The following is a 16,871-nucleotide window of genomic DNA, read 5'->3' on the forward strand; positions in this document are numbered from 1 at the left end:
AATTTACATTCCGCGTCAGATTATCTCGAGTGGCCCTTTCATAATGCTCCAGTCTCACATTGATGTCTTCCATATCTAAAGCCTTTGTACAACGTGTCCCTAAAAACTACTGCTCTGATTTGCAAAGGGTACTGAACATCTGTTGTTCTCAGTCGTTTTGTGTCATAGCATTCCCAAGCCCTATGTGACAGATATTAAGCTGATGAAAGGGAATCTTCTGTTAAAAAAAAAAAAAAATCATATCTAAGTAAGTATAGTTAATATATGAGCCAGGAAAATGAATGACTCCTTAGAGCTGAAAAACCACAAATCCTAAAGTATATCTAGTTACTATTCATCAATGTACTAGTTCTGAGTCATAACACTTATCTCTAGAACAGTCCTTGCAGTCTCAAGCAGCACATCAAATAGCCTTAGACAGACACCTCCCTTTCATCTGGTTTTAATCAAAATATCTTTTTTTTTAAAGGCATTTCTGGCTAGAAGAAATTTAAAGGAGAAATGTCATGAGGCTTGTCCTCAGACAAAGAACTGGTTTTCTCTCTCGGCTGACATTTGGATCCTGCTTAATGAGAACAGGGAAGGAAGGAGATGATCTGCCCAGATGTTCTTAAACACACATATGGTTCCCATACCTGTTTTATCTCTCAGAGGAAGGAAGAGCTCCAGGTTTCATAAAACTTGTGCTCAAGGTTCTGTCTTACACCTGCACAACATCTTGGAGCAGAACCAGGCATCCTGACTCAAACCAGAGAACCACTAAGCTGTGTGTTGTGTCAAGTGACAGCTCCAGGGACTCCCAGAGGATGCAGGGATAGGCCAAGCTGGCAGGACTGCCTAACCCAGGCATCCATCCTGCTGGCAGAGCTCTGCTTAACATTTGGTAGACTTTCGCCTAATTTAATATCTAGGTATTCACCTAATCACTTTTTAGACTCACGAAAGCTTTTGGTCTCCAGAATATCCCAAAGTTCAGCTGTACCCTTGGTGAGCAAGTGCAGGTTTGTGTTGTAGAAACCACCCAAAAAGTCAAACCATGCTCAAAGTTTGGAAGGCAGGGAATGACCATTCCCTATTTACCCTCTCTGCAGCATTACACTCATCCCCCACCCTCTCCTGTCTCAAGAGTTGTGGTTTGTCTCACTCCTGCTGTTGTACATCCTTCATTTGTGCTTTTAGAATTAGTATGACCAATGACCCTTTCACTGATGATCTTCTGAACAAACCTCACACCAACACACTGTCAAGCATCTGGAAAAGTCATTATCACTTGTCTAGTAAATAATATACATTTCCCAACAGTCCATAATTATATATTTATGTTGCCTATAATTACACATCTGCCTGTTGGTTGGCAATTAAGAAATTAAATCTGCTCTATGTAGCATTTTGTTTACATCAAACATAACCTCCCCACCACTCATGACACACAACCTTGGGGAAAAGTAACAGGAATTCTTCTAGAGCTCTGGGAATGAGCAGCCAGAGCTTGTTTTACTTGAACAGTAGGGCAGCAAGTGCCAAGAATGTGACCCATCAGGGACTTTGAAGTTTGGGTTTGTTTAATGTTATATTTGTGTTACATGTTTTGAAACTGCTCAGGCTTCCTCAGGCAGATGTGAGCTCTCCTCTCCTTTCCTGTTGGGGACACAGAGAGAACAGAGCACAGCAAGGTCTCAGTGTGAGGAGTCATAAAATGGGTTGGTTTGGGAGAGAACTTAAAGTTCATCCCATTCCACCCCCTGCCATGGGGAGGGACACCTTCCACTAGCCCAGGTTTCTCCAACCGCCATCCAACCTGGCCTTGGACATTCCCAAGGATGGAGCAGCCACAGCTTCTCCAGACAGCCTTTCCCAGTGCCTCACTAACCACTCATAGTCCCTTGTCCTCCTTGATAGACTGGGCACCTGGGGCTTTGTGATCCACTCAGCCACATCCAGGCAGGAAAATAGCCCAGCAGGACATTAATTCATCTCCCTCCTGTGCCACTACGCAGCAGAGTGACCTACTTTGATCTTAGGAACAAAACAGTTTTAAAGAGTGTAGGAATTCAAAATTTTCATCCTGACATCTTCACCCACAGCAGAAAACACTCTGAAGGTGATTTCACCTCCTTGATGGCCCATTAGTATCTTTTACAATATATATGAAGTTCAACCTTATAAATGTTTCATGTGTTGTGCTATGCACCTTCATTTTCATGTAAAATACTTGGAATCAGTACTTCCTAGCTCATAACCTGAAAGTACAATATTTTATTAAAAGATGCATCATTTTTTTTCCTGTGAGAATCAAGGCAATGGTTCCAAAACACCAGGTCATGTTTTGAGAGTGATGTACAAAGTCACCTGCTAAGATTTTGAGTAGGTAAAATTTAGGATTGGAGGAGTTATAGACAGATCATATAACAATAGAAGTTTAAAGCTGGGCTTTTAGAAGTAGATGGATCTTCCTTCACCCACCAACAGCAAGTGTTGCACCAGAACCAATCAAGACTGAAGATTCAGAGCCCTTAATATCTTTTAATTAGTCTTTCCTTTTCATTTATTCATCTTTGAAGTCATGGCTGTTTACTGAAGGTCTCTGAGAAATTTGCTTCGTGAGTGAGTGATTTCTGGTGATCAGAGCAATTGCTGAAGGTAAATTCAGCTATACCTCAAATTAAAATTAAATTAGGCTTATAGGTTAGATTAATTTATCCTGACTGAGGGTTAAGCCTGGCAACTGCTTTTGGCTTTTTTGTTGAAGGAAACAAAAAGTTAGAAATTTAAAAAAAACCAAACCAAACCAAACCAAAACACATCAGTCCCTTCTGGGAGAAGGAAAGAACAGGAAGTTTTTGGAAAGATTAAATCTAATCTTGCATTTCACCAGCAGCATTTCATAGAGATTTCCTCTAAAAGCCATTAATGAACCAGAGCCTCGCAATGCTCCCGTAATGCTGCTCTGGTTTTAGAGAGGGAAACTGGGCCACAGAGTGGAGGTGGGTTTTTAAAGTCACAAGAGCCAAAATGTCCCTTAGAACTAGTTTCCAGTCCTGTGCTTTGCCTGCTAAGGGCTCCTACTTGTTTAAAGCACAGGATTGTTCAACATGAAAATAATCTACCTTCTTATACTGGTAATTTCTTTCAAAGCCCTTTCATTTTATTCTTTATTTCTCTTCAGCAGCTTCTAACAGCTCTGTATGAGATCAGAGCAGTGCAGGCTCCACTCAGTGCCTCTTTCTGACATGAGAATTATGCCCTGAACTTTCCAGCTCTTTAATCCCTGTGATCCCAGGCATCAGCTAAAACCCAAAAACCACCATAGCAGCTTAAAAACACCTCTAACTCCTTAATCATCTTCTTACATTCTGCCATGCTCAGAAACAGGACCTGGTGCCCCTTTTCCCAAGGAGTTTCACCCCTTCCTCCTGTTAAACTCTTGGGAGACACTCACCCTGTTGTGGAACTTGGCACTGCGATAATATTTGGGGGACAAGTTGAAGACGGTGTAGTGGTCGGGATGTCTGGAATCCAAAAACGTCCTCACATCTTCAATGTGGTTCCTGAATCCCAGCTCCACGCCTTCAGCCGGAAAAGACATCACTAGGAAAGCAAGGAGAAGCCAGGCTGACTCTTTATGTAATTCTGGGGTACCACAGGTGGTATTTATTCACTAAGCAGCACTTACCTATGATTCTTGAGGTAATGTAAGAAATATCCAGCTCCCCCTTAGTGTAACTAAAAGAAGACAAATCAGGAGACAGACATTACAAAAGCAGCACATTAGAGGAACCAGAAGTGTTTTCCCACAAAAATCTGCTTATCAAACAAGGAAAAATGATCTTAAAAATAACTCTTAAGAAGAAGGAGCAAATGGCTTCCTGCAGACAGTGACCCAGCCTTCTTCTCTACACATGCAATTAACTGACTGAAGGACTTGCAAAAAAGGTCCCTTTTCCCTTTTGTCATTAATTTTCAGTGCAAATTTTCAGGAGAAATCTCTGGTAGTTTGCCACTTTGCAGATCCCTCAAAGCCTCTGAAGTCTTGCATGCATTAAGTTTCTTTAATTTCTTATAGCCCCATATCCCTTGGAGGTGGGCAGAGAGCCAAGCACAGGGGAGCACGCCAGCAGAGTCACCAAAGCAAAGTCACCTCAGCCCTTTCTTAGATTCAAAAGGTGGATTTAGTGATGGGAACATCAGCAAGTAGAGCCTCAAAAGGGAGGGCATCTATATGAGCCAGTTTTCAGTGACAAAATATTCAAGTGGTAGTTGAGTAGGACCCCGCAGGGAATCCTCCAGGAATTGGAGACCAAGTGCTCCACTTGCACTGGGAAGGGGGTGCTCATCTACTATGAAGCTTAGATTGTTTTACTTTGTATTTCCTGCTTCCTTGAGGTCAAATACCAATTATGAGACAGAATCAAAGAAACCACTTGTGATTTTCACCTCCTTCCTTCATTGTGTTCCCTGGGAGTTGTGCTGTGCTATTCAGGTGGCAGCTGGGACTGGCACTTTGCAGCCAGTGGTTTTACCTGCTTCAGCTGTACTGTACCTGGCAACAGACTGCATGACCTTGGAAGATGTGTCTTTCAGGGTATCCTTCAGGTTATCCTTCAAATTGCTGAAGAGTCTCCCTGCTCCTCCTTTCACCATATCTAGCAAGCCTCCCCCATAGCTGGACTCCATGTCTGGTGATGAGGCACCTTCAAGTACAACAAAATCAAAGGCAACATCACTTGTTTGGAACAATCCCATTACTCTGGTCAGACTCGACATATTCACAGGGACTCTGTCAAGTGAGGGGAAAAGTGGGTTTACTCATCAAAGTCAAGATTTCCCCGAGATGAGGGATGGCACATTCTTGCCAGCTGAGCTCAGAAAACAGTCTTAAGATGCACCAGAGGTGGTTTAGGTTGGACTTCAGGAAGAAATTCTTCACAGAAAGGGTGATTAGACATTGGAAGGGGCTGTCCAGGAAGGTGGTAGAGCCTGGAGGTGTTCAAGGAAAGACTGGATGTGGCACTCAATGCCATGGTCTGCTTGACAAGGCGGTGTTGGGTCATAGGTTGGACTTGATGATCTGAGGTCTTTTCCAACCTAATTGATTCTGTGACTCTGTGACCTTTAAGATCCCTTCAAACTCAAGCCAGTCTATGATTCTAAGCTCCCTCACCTCTCCAGCCAACTCAAAGTAAGAGTAGCTCTTCAGCATGAAGCTGATTTGTTGGTCACAACCAAGACCAAACCAACAACCACCTCCACAGGGACAAGAAAAAGGCCCTCACTAGTTTATACAACACTAAATATATACAAATATACATTTGACTACAGCTGGATGACTGAAGGTTGTCCAACCCAAATCATTCTATGATTCTATGATAAAATGATATTTTAATTGCTTATCAATTACAAATTAAGCTCTTGACTACTTAAAAAAATTGCTGTCTGTTTACTAGGCCTCAACTATTTTGATTTTAACAAATTTTAACTACATTAGTTATATACATTTGTTACCTCATTATGTCTGGTTCTAGAGCATGTCCATGAGTGTTGTTAGATACACACTACTGAAATATTGTTCACATAACCATCATCACCAAAAGAAATATTCTAGAGGCATTCAGAATTTTAAGAAACATGAAAAAATCCCATTAAAATGCTCCTACTGATTTACTCTGTAGATTACCAAACCCATTTAAATGGCATTTACCCTTTCAAACCTGCAGTGAGATATCGATAAATCCTTAAACTGGAGATTCATGGGCAAAGTGATGTTATTTATTCCCCAGTGCTTAATGCACTCCTATGTCATGATCCACATGCACTTCACCCCTGTGCTAGACTGGTAAATTTAGAGGCCACCTCTTTTCCTCTGCACTCTGCCAGCTTCAGAACAGAAGATACCTTCTCAAGGCACAGTGATATGTCTTTTGCCAAAGTACTTGCAAGTATTCACTTCAAATATGATTAAAGAAAAAGAGAAAGAAAAAGAGAAAGAAAAAAATCAAACTAACTCATCTTGGAAGTATGGAATCAGTGTTAGATCTCGCCTCAAAAAGTTTGTTTTCATGTTACTCTGTGTTAGAAGAGCCAGGGATGGAAGGAGGAGGAGATGTTCAAAAGGCACTTTCAGTTCTGCAGGTCAACTTTTAAGAGAAAGGAAGGCAGAAAGGTGGTAGCTTGGAACAGGGAAAAGGGGACAAAGGGATCAGAGGGCTGATGGCTCTGGACAAATTCTTACAGTTGGAAGTGTTGTAGGAGAGGACAGAAAGGCTTCAAGAGTACAGAAAACCTAGAATCTTTAGAAATCCATCTGAAGATTTAAAAAAAGGGAGAGAGGAGGAGAAACAGGGAGAATTAAAATGTCACTGTATTTCTAAAAGAATCCATTAATTGCAAGTTTCCTGTGCACACTAAAGCAGAGGAACAGAAAGGATGGCTAATGAAGAAAGATGGCACCAGAACAGGGAGGGCTGAGCCCCACATCCCACACATCTTCCTTGGACACCAGCCACCTCACAGGCATCACCACCACCGCCACTGCACTTCCCTGAGCTGTGCTCAGTGACAGCTTGTTTGCTCTTATTGAGAATGAAAGTCCTGAGAAAAGAGCAGCTGAGTTGTCCCTGAACCCCTGGCCAACCTGCAGGGACTGTGACCTGTGGCACAAGAAGAAACAAGGACACTCCCTGAGGTGGAAGGGATGATCCAGTGGCTGCTCCCTCTCTGGAGGAGCAGGAAGGAGGGTCAGGTTTCTCTTGCAGATAAGGTGATCACCAGGAGCTTGGTCAGGTGGTGAGTGAGCAACTCAACAGCATTTCCCTGCTCAGAAAAATCTTCCTACCAGACACAGAAGAGGGAAACAGTTCTTTCCCTCAGCACAAAAGCAAAGGGCACATTATATATTGAAATGAAGTGCCCAAGGCACATGACACCCCCTCCTTCTCCTTCATCCCACCAGGAACTGCATCCCAGGTGCTTATTTGTTTATGCAGTGACCAAAGCCAAAATTAAAACTCACAGACCCCACACAGGCCCCAGAAGCATCTCCCAAGGAGAACTTAGAGCACCTTCCAGCATCTAAAGGGGCTCCAAGAGAGCTGGAGAGGGACTTTGACAAGGGATGGAGGGACAGGACAAGGGGGAATGGCTTCCAACTGCCAGAGGTCAGGGTTACATGGGATATTGGGAAGGAATTGTTGGCTGTGAGGGAGGTGAGGCCCTGGCACAAGTTGCCGAGAGCAGCTATGGCTGCCCCATCCCTGAAAGTGTTCCAGGCCAGGTTGGACAGGGTTTGGAGCAACCTGGTCTAGTGGAAGGAGTCCTTGTCCATGGTAAGGGGTGGGACTGGATGAGCTTTAAGGTCTCTCCAACCCAAACCACTCCAGGATTCTGTGGCTCTGGTAGGTCAGGAAGAGGAGCTCATAATCTTATCTGCATGGAAATAGTTTGCTGCAAGTTATCAATGCAGGAGCTGCCACAGGAGTTGAAGTTGCTGCCTGGAAGACTCACTATGGAGAATCAGCCTCTATGTAAATGAGAGGCACCTTGTCCCTTGCAGAACAAGAACCCTTTATTTACCCAGTTGTTGGATACTCCTCAAAAGACTCAGTGAGAGCTGTGCTTCTGACCTGTATTTGTAGCACACATTTCAGTGGGATCACTTACTGATAGCAGCCTTTTCCTTTTTAACCCAAGAACTTTTAACCTGGGGGTTCTACTGCGAAGAGGCCTCTTCCTGACCAGCCCTGTTCAGTGATGGCAAGGATGACATCATTGAGGTGCTTCAAGTCACTGGGGTGACGTGGACAAGAGGCAACTTCATCCATTGGGTTGATGAGGTGAAGTTTAGATTTGTTCTGGTGGAAGGACTTGCTCTGACCCAATGCCTCCCCGAGAAGAGACTATTCTGTGTTCAGAATAAACCTCCAGTAGCCACCAAATACAGCAACAACCTGCTGCATTTCCTTACAAACTAAAACATCCTATGGCAGCATCCTGGCATGGTCCTTCCTCAATAGCAGCCAAGGGATGGGATTCCAGCTGAAAGAGCCCTTGCTGACAGCAGCAGCCTTGTGTTGTACAGGATGGGAGCTGGAGAGCATAGAAATCTTAATTAAAGCACTTGAGTGCTCTCCTGGCTGATTTTACAGCATATCAGGGCAAGGATGTGCAGTGCAGGGGGAGAACATCTCTTCCCAGGGCAGAGAAAGCTCCAGAGGAGAAGGCTGTGATCACCAGGGGAGCGCAGAGGGAGGTGCTCCTGTACGGAATGGCTGAGGGTGGTTCCCCTGCCTGCTGTCCTACCATGACCTGCTCACCAAAGGCACAGGTGCTACACCAGCACCTGCAGTGCTTCCCCAGGACAGCTCTGAGGTGTTGGGAGCTTACAGAGCCTGATACTTGTTGTTATTGTCAAAAGAGACCCACTGTCAGCTGTCTTCCCTTAATAGAGCCAATCCATCAGTGTATGTATCAACCAGACTAGGAAATGCATCTTCTGCACAGGAAGAGGGAAAGAAATTGTGCTGTATTCAGAGGGGAAATACCCACCTCCTCCCTACCCCCACAGAGGAACCCTCACCTCAAATCCCCTTGCTGCAGTCTGATGAGTAGTGTTTGTGCTTATCCTCAAAAGAAAAGACACTTAAACCAGTCCAGCTTTCAATGCTGGGGTTTGGGGCCAGAAATGAGTGAATGGAACAGGTGTGACTCTGAGTGATGGGGAATATTTCGGCCCCGCCACCATCACCTGCAGCCAGAGATTTTGCAGGGGACCACAGAGGGACCAGAAACAAAGGGTCACACACTGCCACCAGCTGATGGAGACGCTCACTGGTTGGAACAAGTGAGAAATTCCTAATTTTGAAGCTTTCCCTGCAAAATCTGCACACTGTGGTCCTCGTCTGTCTGGGGAGGTACCTGAGCACCAACCACACCCCAGGCAACCCACAAACCCTACCAGCCGCAGGGAATGAATTCCAGCTCTCCAGAGAACCAGGGAGGAAATGAGCCGACATTTAAAAGGCATTTAAGACTCTGTCAGTCTGAATATTTATGCTGATGAAGCAGTTCTGAGCTTGAGAGCAGGGAGGTGAAAGCAAGACGTCTAGAAATTGAAGATCAGCAGAGAAAGACTGTGTTTCACAGGTTACTTAGCAAGAGCAAACAGACCTTTTTTGCCTGTAAAGGGCAGACAAAAAGCAGACATGAAACCATAGGAAAGGAAGCAGGTTTCCCTCAGTCTGCCCAAACTATATGTAACAGTATCTTCAATGTCAAATTATATATTTTTGCTCAGAGAGCTACTGCCTGTGCTTTCTTTAGGGATGGAGTGAGGAAAGAGATAAATATTCCCTGTTCCTTATCTTAAAATCATAGAATGGTTTGGGTTGGAAGGGACCTTAAAGCCCATCTCATTCCAACACCCACTGCCATGTAGAAAAGCATTAAAGCCTTTACCTCCTGCTCTCCCAAAATAGTGGTTCAGGAGTATTAAATACCCCTCTGTATTCTCTTCCAGTGGTACCATAAGATCCTGACACTACGATGAGAAAAAACTTGTTTGCTACTGTCTATATATCCCAAATTCCACGTTTCTGGAAGTTTTTAGCTACTCTCTGCAGTAATCTCCCTCCTCACAATTATTTTTGGGAGGAAGGAAGGGTTATTTGCTTGTTTTATCCCCTGAGACTCTTACCCAGGCACAGTGTGAGAGGGCAGCACGGTGGAGATCACCCTGTGCCTTGGCAGAAATGACCCTTTTAAAATTCCCTGAGCTGAAAGAAGTCGAGGCTGCTGTTGTTGTGGCCTTAACAACAAAGCCTGGATTGTTTTTAAGGAACATTCAACAAAAAAAAGATACTATTTGTGCCTCTGCCTCCCCCATCAGCCCTGCCAGCCAGCGGAGAAGCAGCACAGCTCACGTTCCTCCCACACGCAGCTCTCCCAGCAGAGCTGGGAATGTGGGATGTGCTTTCCCACCAGCATTAAGGGATAGAAAGCTGCTACAACCCTATCATCATATTTATGGGCTTTCCCTTGGCATTGCAGTGTGTGGAGGGGAGGAGGAGAAGCCCTGGGGCAGGAATTCCTGCAGCAACCCTTATTGGAGGATCCTTGTGTAGGTACCTCATGTATGGGGGATATTGTGTGCAAAAAATGGAGAAACAGCCAAAACAACCCAGGCAGAGCAACAGTCACAGATTCCTGGGTACCCTCAGCATTCTCAACTCCTGCCATTCCCCACATTCCATCTCTCAGGGGATTGCAAAACAATCCAAACATCACTGAAGGAGTTTAAACTCCTGTGTCCAGGGGCAGGGTGGCAGGAGTTTCTAACTGCAAATCTCTGGGCAGGTGGCTCCTTGGATCCAGTGAGATCCAAGGGCTTCATTTGCCAGCTAGGCTTGGAGTAACCTGATCTAGTGTCCCTGCCCATGGCAGGGGGTGGAACTGGATGAGTTTTAAGGTCCCTCCCAATCCAAAGCAGTGATTCCCTGATTCTAACTATGTTTTAAGAGCACAACTTCAGTGTCCTGAAGCCCAAACCTTCCTTCCAGCTCATACCTCTCATCTGGACAGCTAAGATTTATCATATTTAATCAAATTCTCCAAACCACAGGCATTTGGATTGTGGAATCCTTTCTTAGATCAGACATTGCCCAAGTGTCATAATTACATCAACTCTTTAACAGTCACTGGGTGGTGTTTTGCAAAGGGACTGGGGAGAAATCAGCAGCAGCAGAGGCTGCTAAAACAGCAATTAAGGGGCATTCACAGGAAAAGAAACCTCTTCTACCTGCAGAAATTACTTGGAAAGTTCCCCAGACTCACATCCCCCCAAAGACTCGTTTTTTTCCTATTTTTTAGCTACCAGTCCCATCTGTCCCCTCCTCCACCACTGTCCCAGATTCCTAGTAGAGTTAGATTCCCTACAAGGCTGAGCACAGATATCTTGAAGTGTTATTCCATAAAAACAAACATCCAAACACATGCAGAGTAGGACTGCAGGACAACAGCAACAGAACAGCCTCCAATCATTGAATAATCCCATCACCGAGACCCCCAAGCCCAGGTTTCACTCATCCTGACACTTTAAGGAACCACTGTGCAAGTGGAAGGCTGCTTTAGGGAGTGTAATCCCCAAGAAAAAAGGTTAAAGCTCCTGGAATTGATTTCAGCATGGACAAAGACAAGCTTAAGATCAGGTTATAATGATGTTTGGACTCTCTAGGGGCACAGGGAAGCAGAAGATGCATCATGAGCCAAGGAGCCTAATGCAAGATAAGGGCTCATCAGATCCCAAATCACATGAGATTATAAACCAGTGTTATCTCTCATCCCCAAACCCTGTGTGGTTTGGCTGTTTAGCAGGAAGTGTATTAAGAGTGCAACTGATGAAGACAAGACCCGGCAGTTCTTGAGCAGGAGGGAAAAGCTGGATTCACCAGAGGTGAGTCCTTCAGAACGCAGCCAGCTCCAACAGGAGGGTGTAGAAAAGAATCCCAGAATGGTTTGGGTAGGGAGGGACCTTAAAGCCCATCCTAAGCTAGCGATCAGCACAAGACACATCCCCGGCATCACACCTTAAATAATTTATTCAACTGAGGAAGTAGTTGGGGCTTTTTTTGTTGTTGTTTGGGTTTGGGGGGTTTTTTGTTGTTTGGGTTTGGTTTTTTAGTGCAGCTTTCCAGCAATTAGCTGGTACTGCTCTATCCGGGCCTTTTGCCTGGAGTAGATGGAAACAGTCTCAAAACAGGCAGGTTTAGGTTGGATATTGGGAAAATTTCTCCATGGAAAGGGCTGTCCAGCCCTGGCCCAGCTGCCCAGGACAGTGGTGGAATCCCCATCCCTGGAGGGATTTAAAAGCCATGTGGATGTGGCACTTGGGAACATGGGTCAGTGGTGGCCTTGGCAGTCCTGGGTTGAACTTGGTAGTCTCAGAGGGCTTTTCCAATGTGAGCAATTCCATGGTTCTGTGTGTTCCTTCTGCTGTTGGGCAACATGGGGTCCCAGACCTCCCTTGGGAAGTGCTGGGAGCCGCTGGCCCAAGCTTCCAAAGAGCCCAAGGCTTTTTATCCAAAGGTTCACTGGAGACTGCTTAAATGTAAATCTCATGGAAATGTGAAGAACTAAGGTATTTCTGCTTTTACTTGAGAAATAGTAACTAAGGAGTGCTGCTTGTGCTATCAACCAAACAATGCAGAGGATTTACAAAAAGAGGGGGATTTTCTCCCTTTTTTAGAAGAGCAGTGATATTGAGAGGGGAGGGAGGGAATTACCCCCCAGTATCTGCCAAATTTGTTCCATTTGTTATGTATTTGCCCCTGTGAAGCTCGTACTACAGTGAACAAACTGCAGGCAGGGCCACCAGCACAAACCATGAAATCAGTCTTTGAGTTTGATTGACATTCTCTCTGCTTCTCCTCCCTGTCAAAACAACTAAAAAAAGACAAGACTCCTGCCAACACCAAATCATTCAAGTGTCCAAAACACACCAAGCAAACAAAAGAGTTGTTAAACTGAACCTCCCCATTTGAAAACGCAGCGAGGAGAGAACACAAGACAACATTGTCAGCGCCGCTCTTTGTCTCTGTGCCAGTGACATGGAGATGTCTCTCTTCTGACTCAGTGAAAAGGAATCACCAGAGTACAAGAGATTATGTTTGCAAGTGTAAAACAGTTGAAGAAATCTCAACTTCAACACCTGCAATTTATTTCAAATGCTTTTCTTTTGCAGCTACTCTGCCTGAGGAAGCATAAGCAAGTCTACCCCCCAAGTGTTCAAGAGCTATTTTCTATATTATCTAGATTATAAACACCACAGAAGAGCACAGAAAGAGATTTTTTCCCTTTCATAACATCTATTCTTGCTGTTACTTTTATGTCTTATTTCCTAGAACCTCTTCTTCTTTCAGTGCTCAGCCAGCTGCTAAGAAAGCTGGAAGAATGCTAAGAAAGTATTGAATGCCACAGCAAAAACCCAAATAAATTGCTTCTTCACTGCCTGTTTCTCATCTTGTGAGCACTTCCAGCAACTTGAAAATAAAGAGACAAAAGCAGTGCTACACTGGTGCTCTTCTTGGAATCTGCTTTTTGAACTCACAGTGTTTTGTGTCCTGTGAGCTTCAGCTTCAACTCAAGTCTCTCTTTGATCCTCCCTTCCCTCCGTTCTCAAACCTTCAACCCAAGTCCAGCACATTTTCTGGGGGAACTGGCAGTTGCCAGTAACACACAGTAACTTGTGCTGTGATCCTGTTCCTATACTGCATCTAGCATAGTCCATGGAATTTCCCAGACACAGCCACTGGACACGACCTGGGGGAGACCTTAGAGCCCCTTTCAGTGCCTAAAGGGGCTCCAAGAGAGCCAGAGAAGGACTTTGGACAAAGGCCCGGAGGGACAGAACAAGGGGGAATGGCTTCCCACTGCCAGAGAGCAGGATTAGATGGGATATTGGAAAGAAATTCCTCCCTGTGAGGGCAGTGAGGGGCTGGGATGGAATTTCCAGAGAAGCTGTGGCTGCTCGATCCCTGGAAGTGTCCAAGTTCAGGTTGGACAGGGCTTGGAGCAACCTGGGATAGTGGAAGGTCTCCCTGCTCATGGCAGGGGTGTAATGAGATGAGCTTTGAAGTCCCTCCCAACCCAAACCATTCTGAGATTCTATGGCAGGGTCAGAGCCCCTCTGGGCCAGCTCCCTGTCCAGCCATGAGGAGATCCTGCCTTCCAGCAGTGAGCCACTCCCACACAGACCATGCTCTTGGTTCCTGGCTTTTGTTTCTTTTCCCTCTCCACACAAAGCAAGACCAATCCAAAAGGATATTATGCCAATAATCAGAAGCACTGGGAAGTTATAGCAAAGCTGTAACCTCTGATTATTTTCCTTGTAAGAAGCTGTTTATGACACTGTGAGTCTGCATTAAGAGAGGATGCTTTAAGGTCTAATACTCTGCATTAGCTTAAAGAAATTAATAGAAAAACCCAACATGAGCCCACTTTCTCAGCTCATGTGAGGTACTGTCACTGCAGAGACAGCAAATACAGCCACATTTGCTAAACCAGCAGCAATTTGCCCCAGAATTGCCGGTACTTGGCCTTCAGCACAAATCCTCATCCAGCCAACATCTCTAGTTGCTCACTATTAACCTACACACACATCTCCCACACAGCAAAGGGCAGTTTCCTGTGCCCAGAGAGCAGTGCCCAGGTGCAGAGGGAATTTAATATGTGGGGAGAGAAGAGGAAGGTTTGATTGTCCAACTCTTTAACTTCATTGAGGATGGTCTTTAACTGCAGAGATGTGACCAGCAGGACCAGGACAGTGACCATCCCCCTGTCCCTGGCACTGGTGAGGCCTCATTGAATCCTGGGATCAATTCTGGGCCCCTCACAACAGGAGAGACACTGAGGGGCTGGAGCATGTCCAGGGAAGGGAACAGAGCTGGGGAAGGGTCTGGAGCACCAGGAGCAGCTGAGGGAGCTGGGGGAGCTCAGCCTGGAGAAAAGGAGGCTCAGGAGGACCTTTTTGGTCTCTGCAACTCCCTGACAGGAGGGTGGAGCCAGGTGGGGGTTGAGTTCTGCTCCCAGGGAACAGGACAAAAGGAAAAGGCTTCAAGTTGTGCCCAAGGAGGTTCAGATTGGATATCAGGGAAATTTTCTTCCTTGAAATGGCTGTCCAGCCCTGGCACAGCTGTCCAGGGCAGTGTTGGAGTCCCCATCCCTGGAGGGATTTAAAAGCCATGTGGATGTGGCACCTGGGGACATGGGTCAGTGGTGGCCTTGGCAGTGCTGGGGAATGATTGGGCTTGATGGTCTCCATGTCCCCCATCCTCTGGTGACACAGTTGTACCTCCAGACTGTTCCACTCCTCAATTGCCAACAGCCACTTTGATAGCTCAGGCAGCAGCTGTTCCACCCCACAGGAAACCATTAGTTAAAATCAGGGGGGAAAAATGAACATAAGGACCGTCAGGCAACTGGGAAGGACATAAAGAGCTCAGATTTGGCCAGGGCACCTCAAGAATTTCACCTTCAGGGTCTGACCCCTAACTACTCAGAGGAGGCTCCCTTGCCCACGAAAACCCAGAAGTACAGTTCCCCTCCACTGATATGTGTCACCAATTTATCTCCTTCACAAGGAATTCAGGTCTCTTTTTCCAACTGAAATGTGTTCTACCACTGCCCATTTTGGGTGTTTCAACTTTGGCATCATTTGTGGGAGAATTCTGAAGTATTTATAATATGAATCTATTCTCCACTTGAAAGAAAAACCAACAAAACACAGGGGTGGGTGGTGGTTTTTCCTTTCTCCTATTAAGCCAAAATCCCAGCCATCTTATTTTCCTGTCTTTCTCTTACACTGCTCCCTAATCCCCCCCTCAACTATCCATCTTCAGACCGCTCCCTAATCCCCCTCCCACTCCAACCATCCATCTTCAGACTGCATGAAAGATAAATCATGTCCCACCACTCATGAGCAACTTCAATTACCAAATCACTGGAATTCACAAGCCCACCTGAGGGGTGGATGTGGTTCTTTAAGCTTTTGTGATTTCATACTTGGCAAAGAAAAATGACTTTGCAGTGAACTGATAGAAATTAGACATTTATCAGCATAAAGTGTTCAGATGAACAAGGCAGACACAAGGATGGAGTTCAGAGCATCAGACTCAACATAGGGGTTTTTTTAATTTCTTGTGAAGATTTAGGAACCCCCACCAAAAAGTCCTTATTAAAAAAAGAAGGTATTAAAAATATCCTGTAAACACAAATCAAGGGCCACATTAAGGCCTCACGTTTGTTGCTGCTTAAATGTCAATGGTGTTGTTTCCAGTACCTGTAAAATTTAGGCAGTGAGAGTGAATTAAAAGAAGCAAACTCTGATTAATACAGATCTCTAAACCATCAGCTTCCAGATCCCACAGACAGTCCTTGATCAAGCTCCTGCGTTTAAGGGAAGAACATCCTAGAAATTGATAGAGGCCATTAATACAATTAATGCTCTGGGACAGAATCGTAGTAGCTGGATTGTGGAAACCCTAATATTGCACAAAACCTGTAAATAAAGGTATTTTCTGGCTGTCCATGAGCACTTTTTTTTTTTGCTCAGCAGGGAGAGGACAGGCTTGAAGAAAGCAAAGAGAATGACTGCAATAGCTTCACTGAGATTATACACCAAGATGATGTGAGACAAAGCCTTGGCTTGACACCTGCCTGGGTGTGAACACTCCCTCCCACAACACTCCTGTCTCCGGTCCCTGCACTTCTAGGAACTCATCCAGATAATGGCTTTGATGATAGGTATTAAACTGCCCACAACATCTAACCATCCCAGCAGATGGAAGAATCCAAACCACTGGAACACAGCAGCCTACTGTGAGTAAGGAGCTGCTGGCACATCCTGTGATTACGAGCAATTGCAGCAGAGATATTGTGGCAGCAAATTCAAACAGATTTCTGAAGTTCAGGAGTAAAAAAAGTTAAAAAAACAAAGACAAGCCCTAAAAGAATCTTGAAAACAAATTCAAATGGCAAGGGTGGGGAGGGAGGAAAACATGACTCTCCACCCTGCAAGTGTTCATGGACAGGCTGGATGAGGCTTGAAGCAACCTGGACTAGTGGAAGGCATCCCTGCCATGGGTTGGAATGAGATGAGCTTTAAGGTCCCTTCCAGCCCAAACCAGTCTGAGATTCTATGAGTCTTATCCCAGAGAAATTAAAACAAAAATCAAAGTAAGACTCTCCCTGCCTAAGCCCAGCCACGACTCATTAGGGCTTTTTATTCCCTGGAGAAGAGGTTATCACATTAAAACAAAGATGATGTGCTTGTGGAGTGCCTTGGGCCCACCCTGTCCTTCATGGAATAGTACAGGAGCTTTTAT

At 45.1% G+C, this 16,871-nt stretch overlaps 1 protein-coding gene across 1 annotated transcript in view; it reads right to left on the minus strand.

Moving 5' to 3' along the window:
- The window catches only part of DNAJC6 (DnaJ heat shock protein family (Hsp40) member C6), a 43,608-nt gene that overhangs the window by 16,462 nt on the left and 10,275 nt on the right, over nt 1–16,871 (minus strand). Inside the window, exons 2-4 of the mRNA XM_018072334.2 lie at nt 4,541–4,691; nt 3,674–3,723; nt 3,440–3,588 (exon numbers count right to left, since the gene is read on the minus strand). Coding sequence (XP_017927823.1) covers nt 3,440–3,588; nt 3,674–3,723; nt 4,541–4,691 — 350 coding nt within the window. The remainder of the gene's footprint in view (nt 1–3,439; nt 3,589–3,673; nt 3,724–4,540; nt 4,692–16,871) is intronic.

Source organism: Manacus vitellinus, unplaced genomic scaffold (genome assembly GCF_001715985.3).
Source record: "Manacus vitellinus isolate BGI_N305 unplaced genomic scaffold, ASM171598v3 scaffold_21_pilon, whole genome shotgun sequence".
NCBI lineage: Eukaryota > Metazoa > Chordata > Aves > Passeriformes > Pipridae > Manacus > Manacus vitellinus.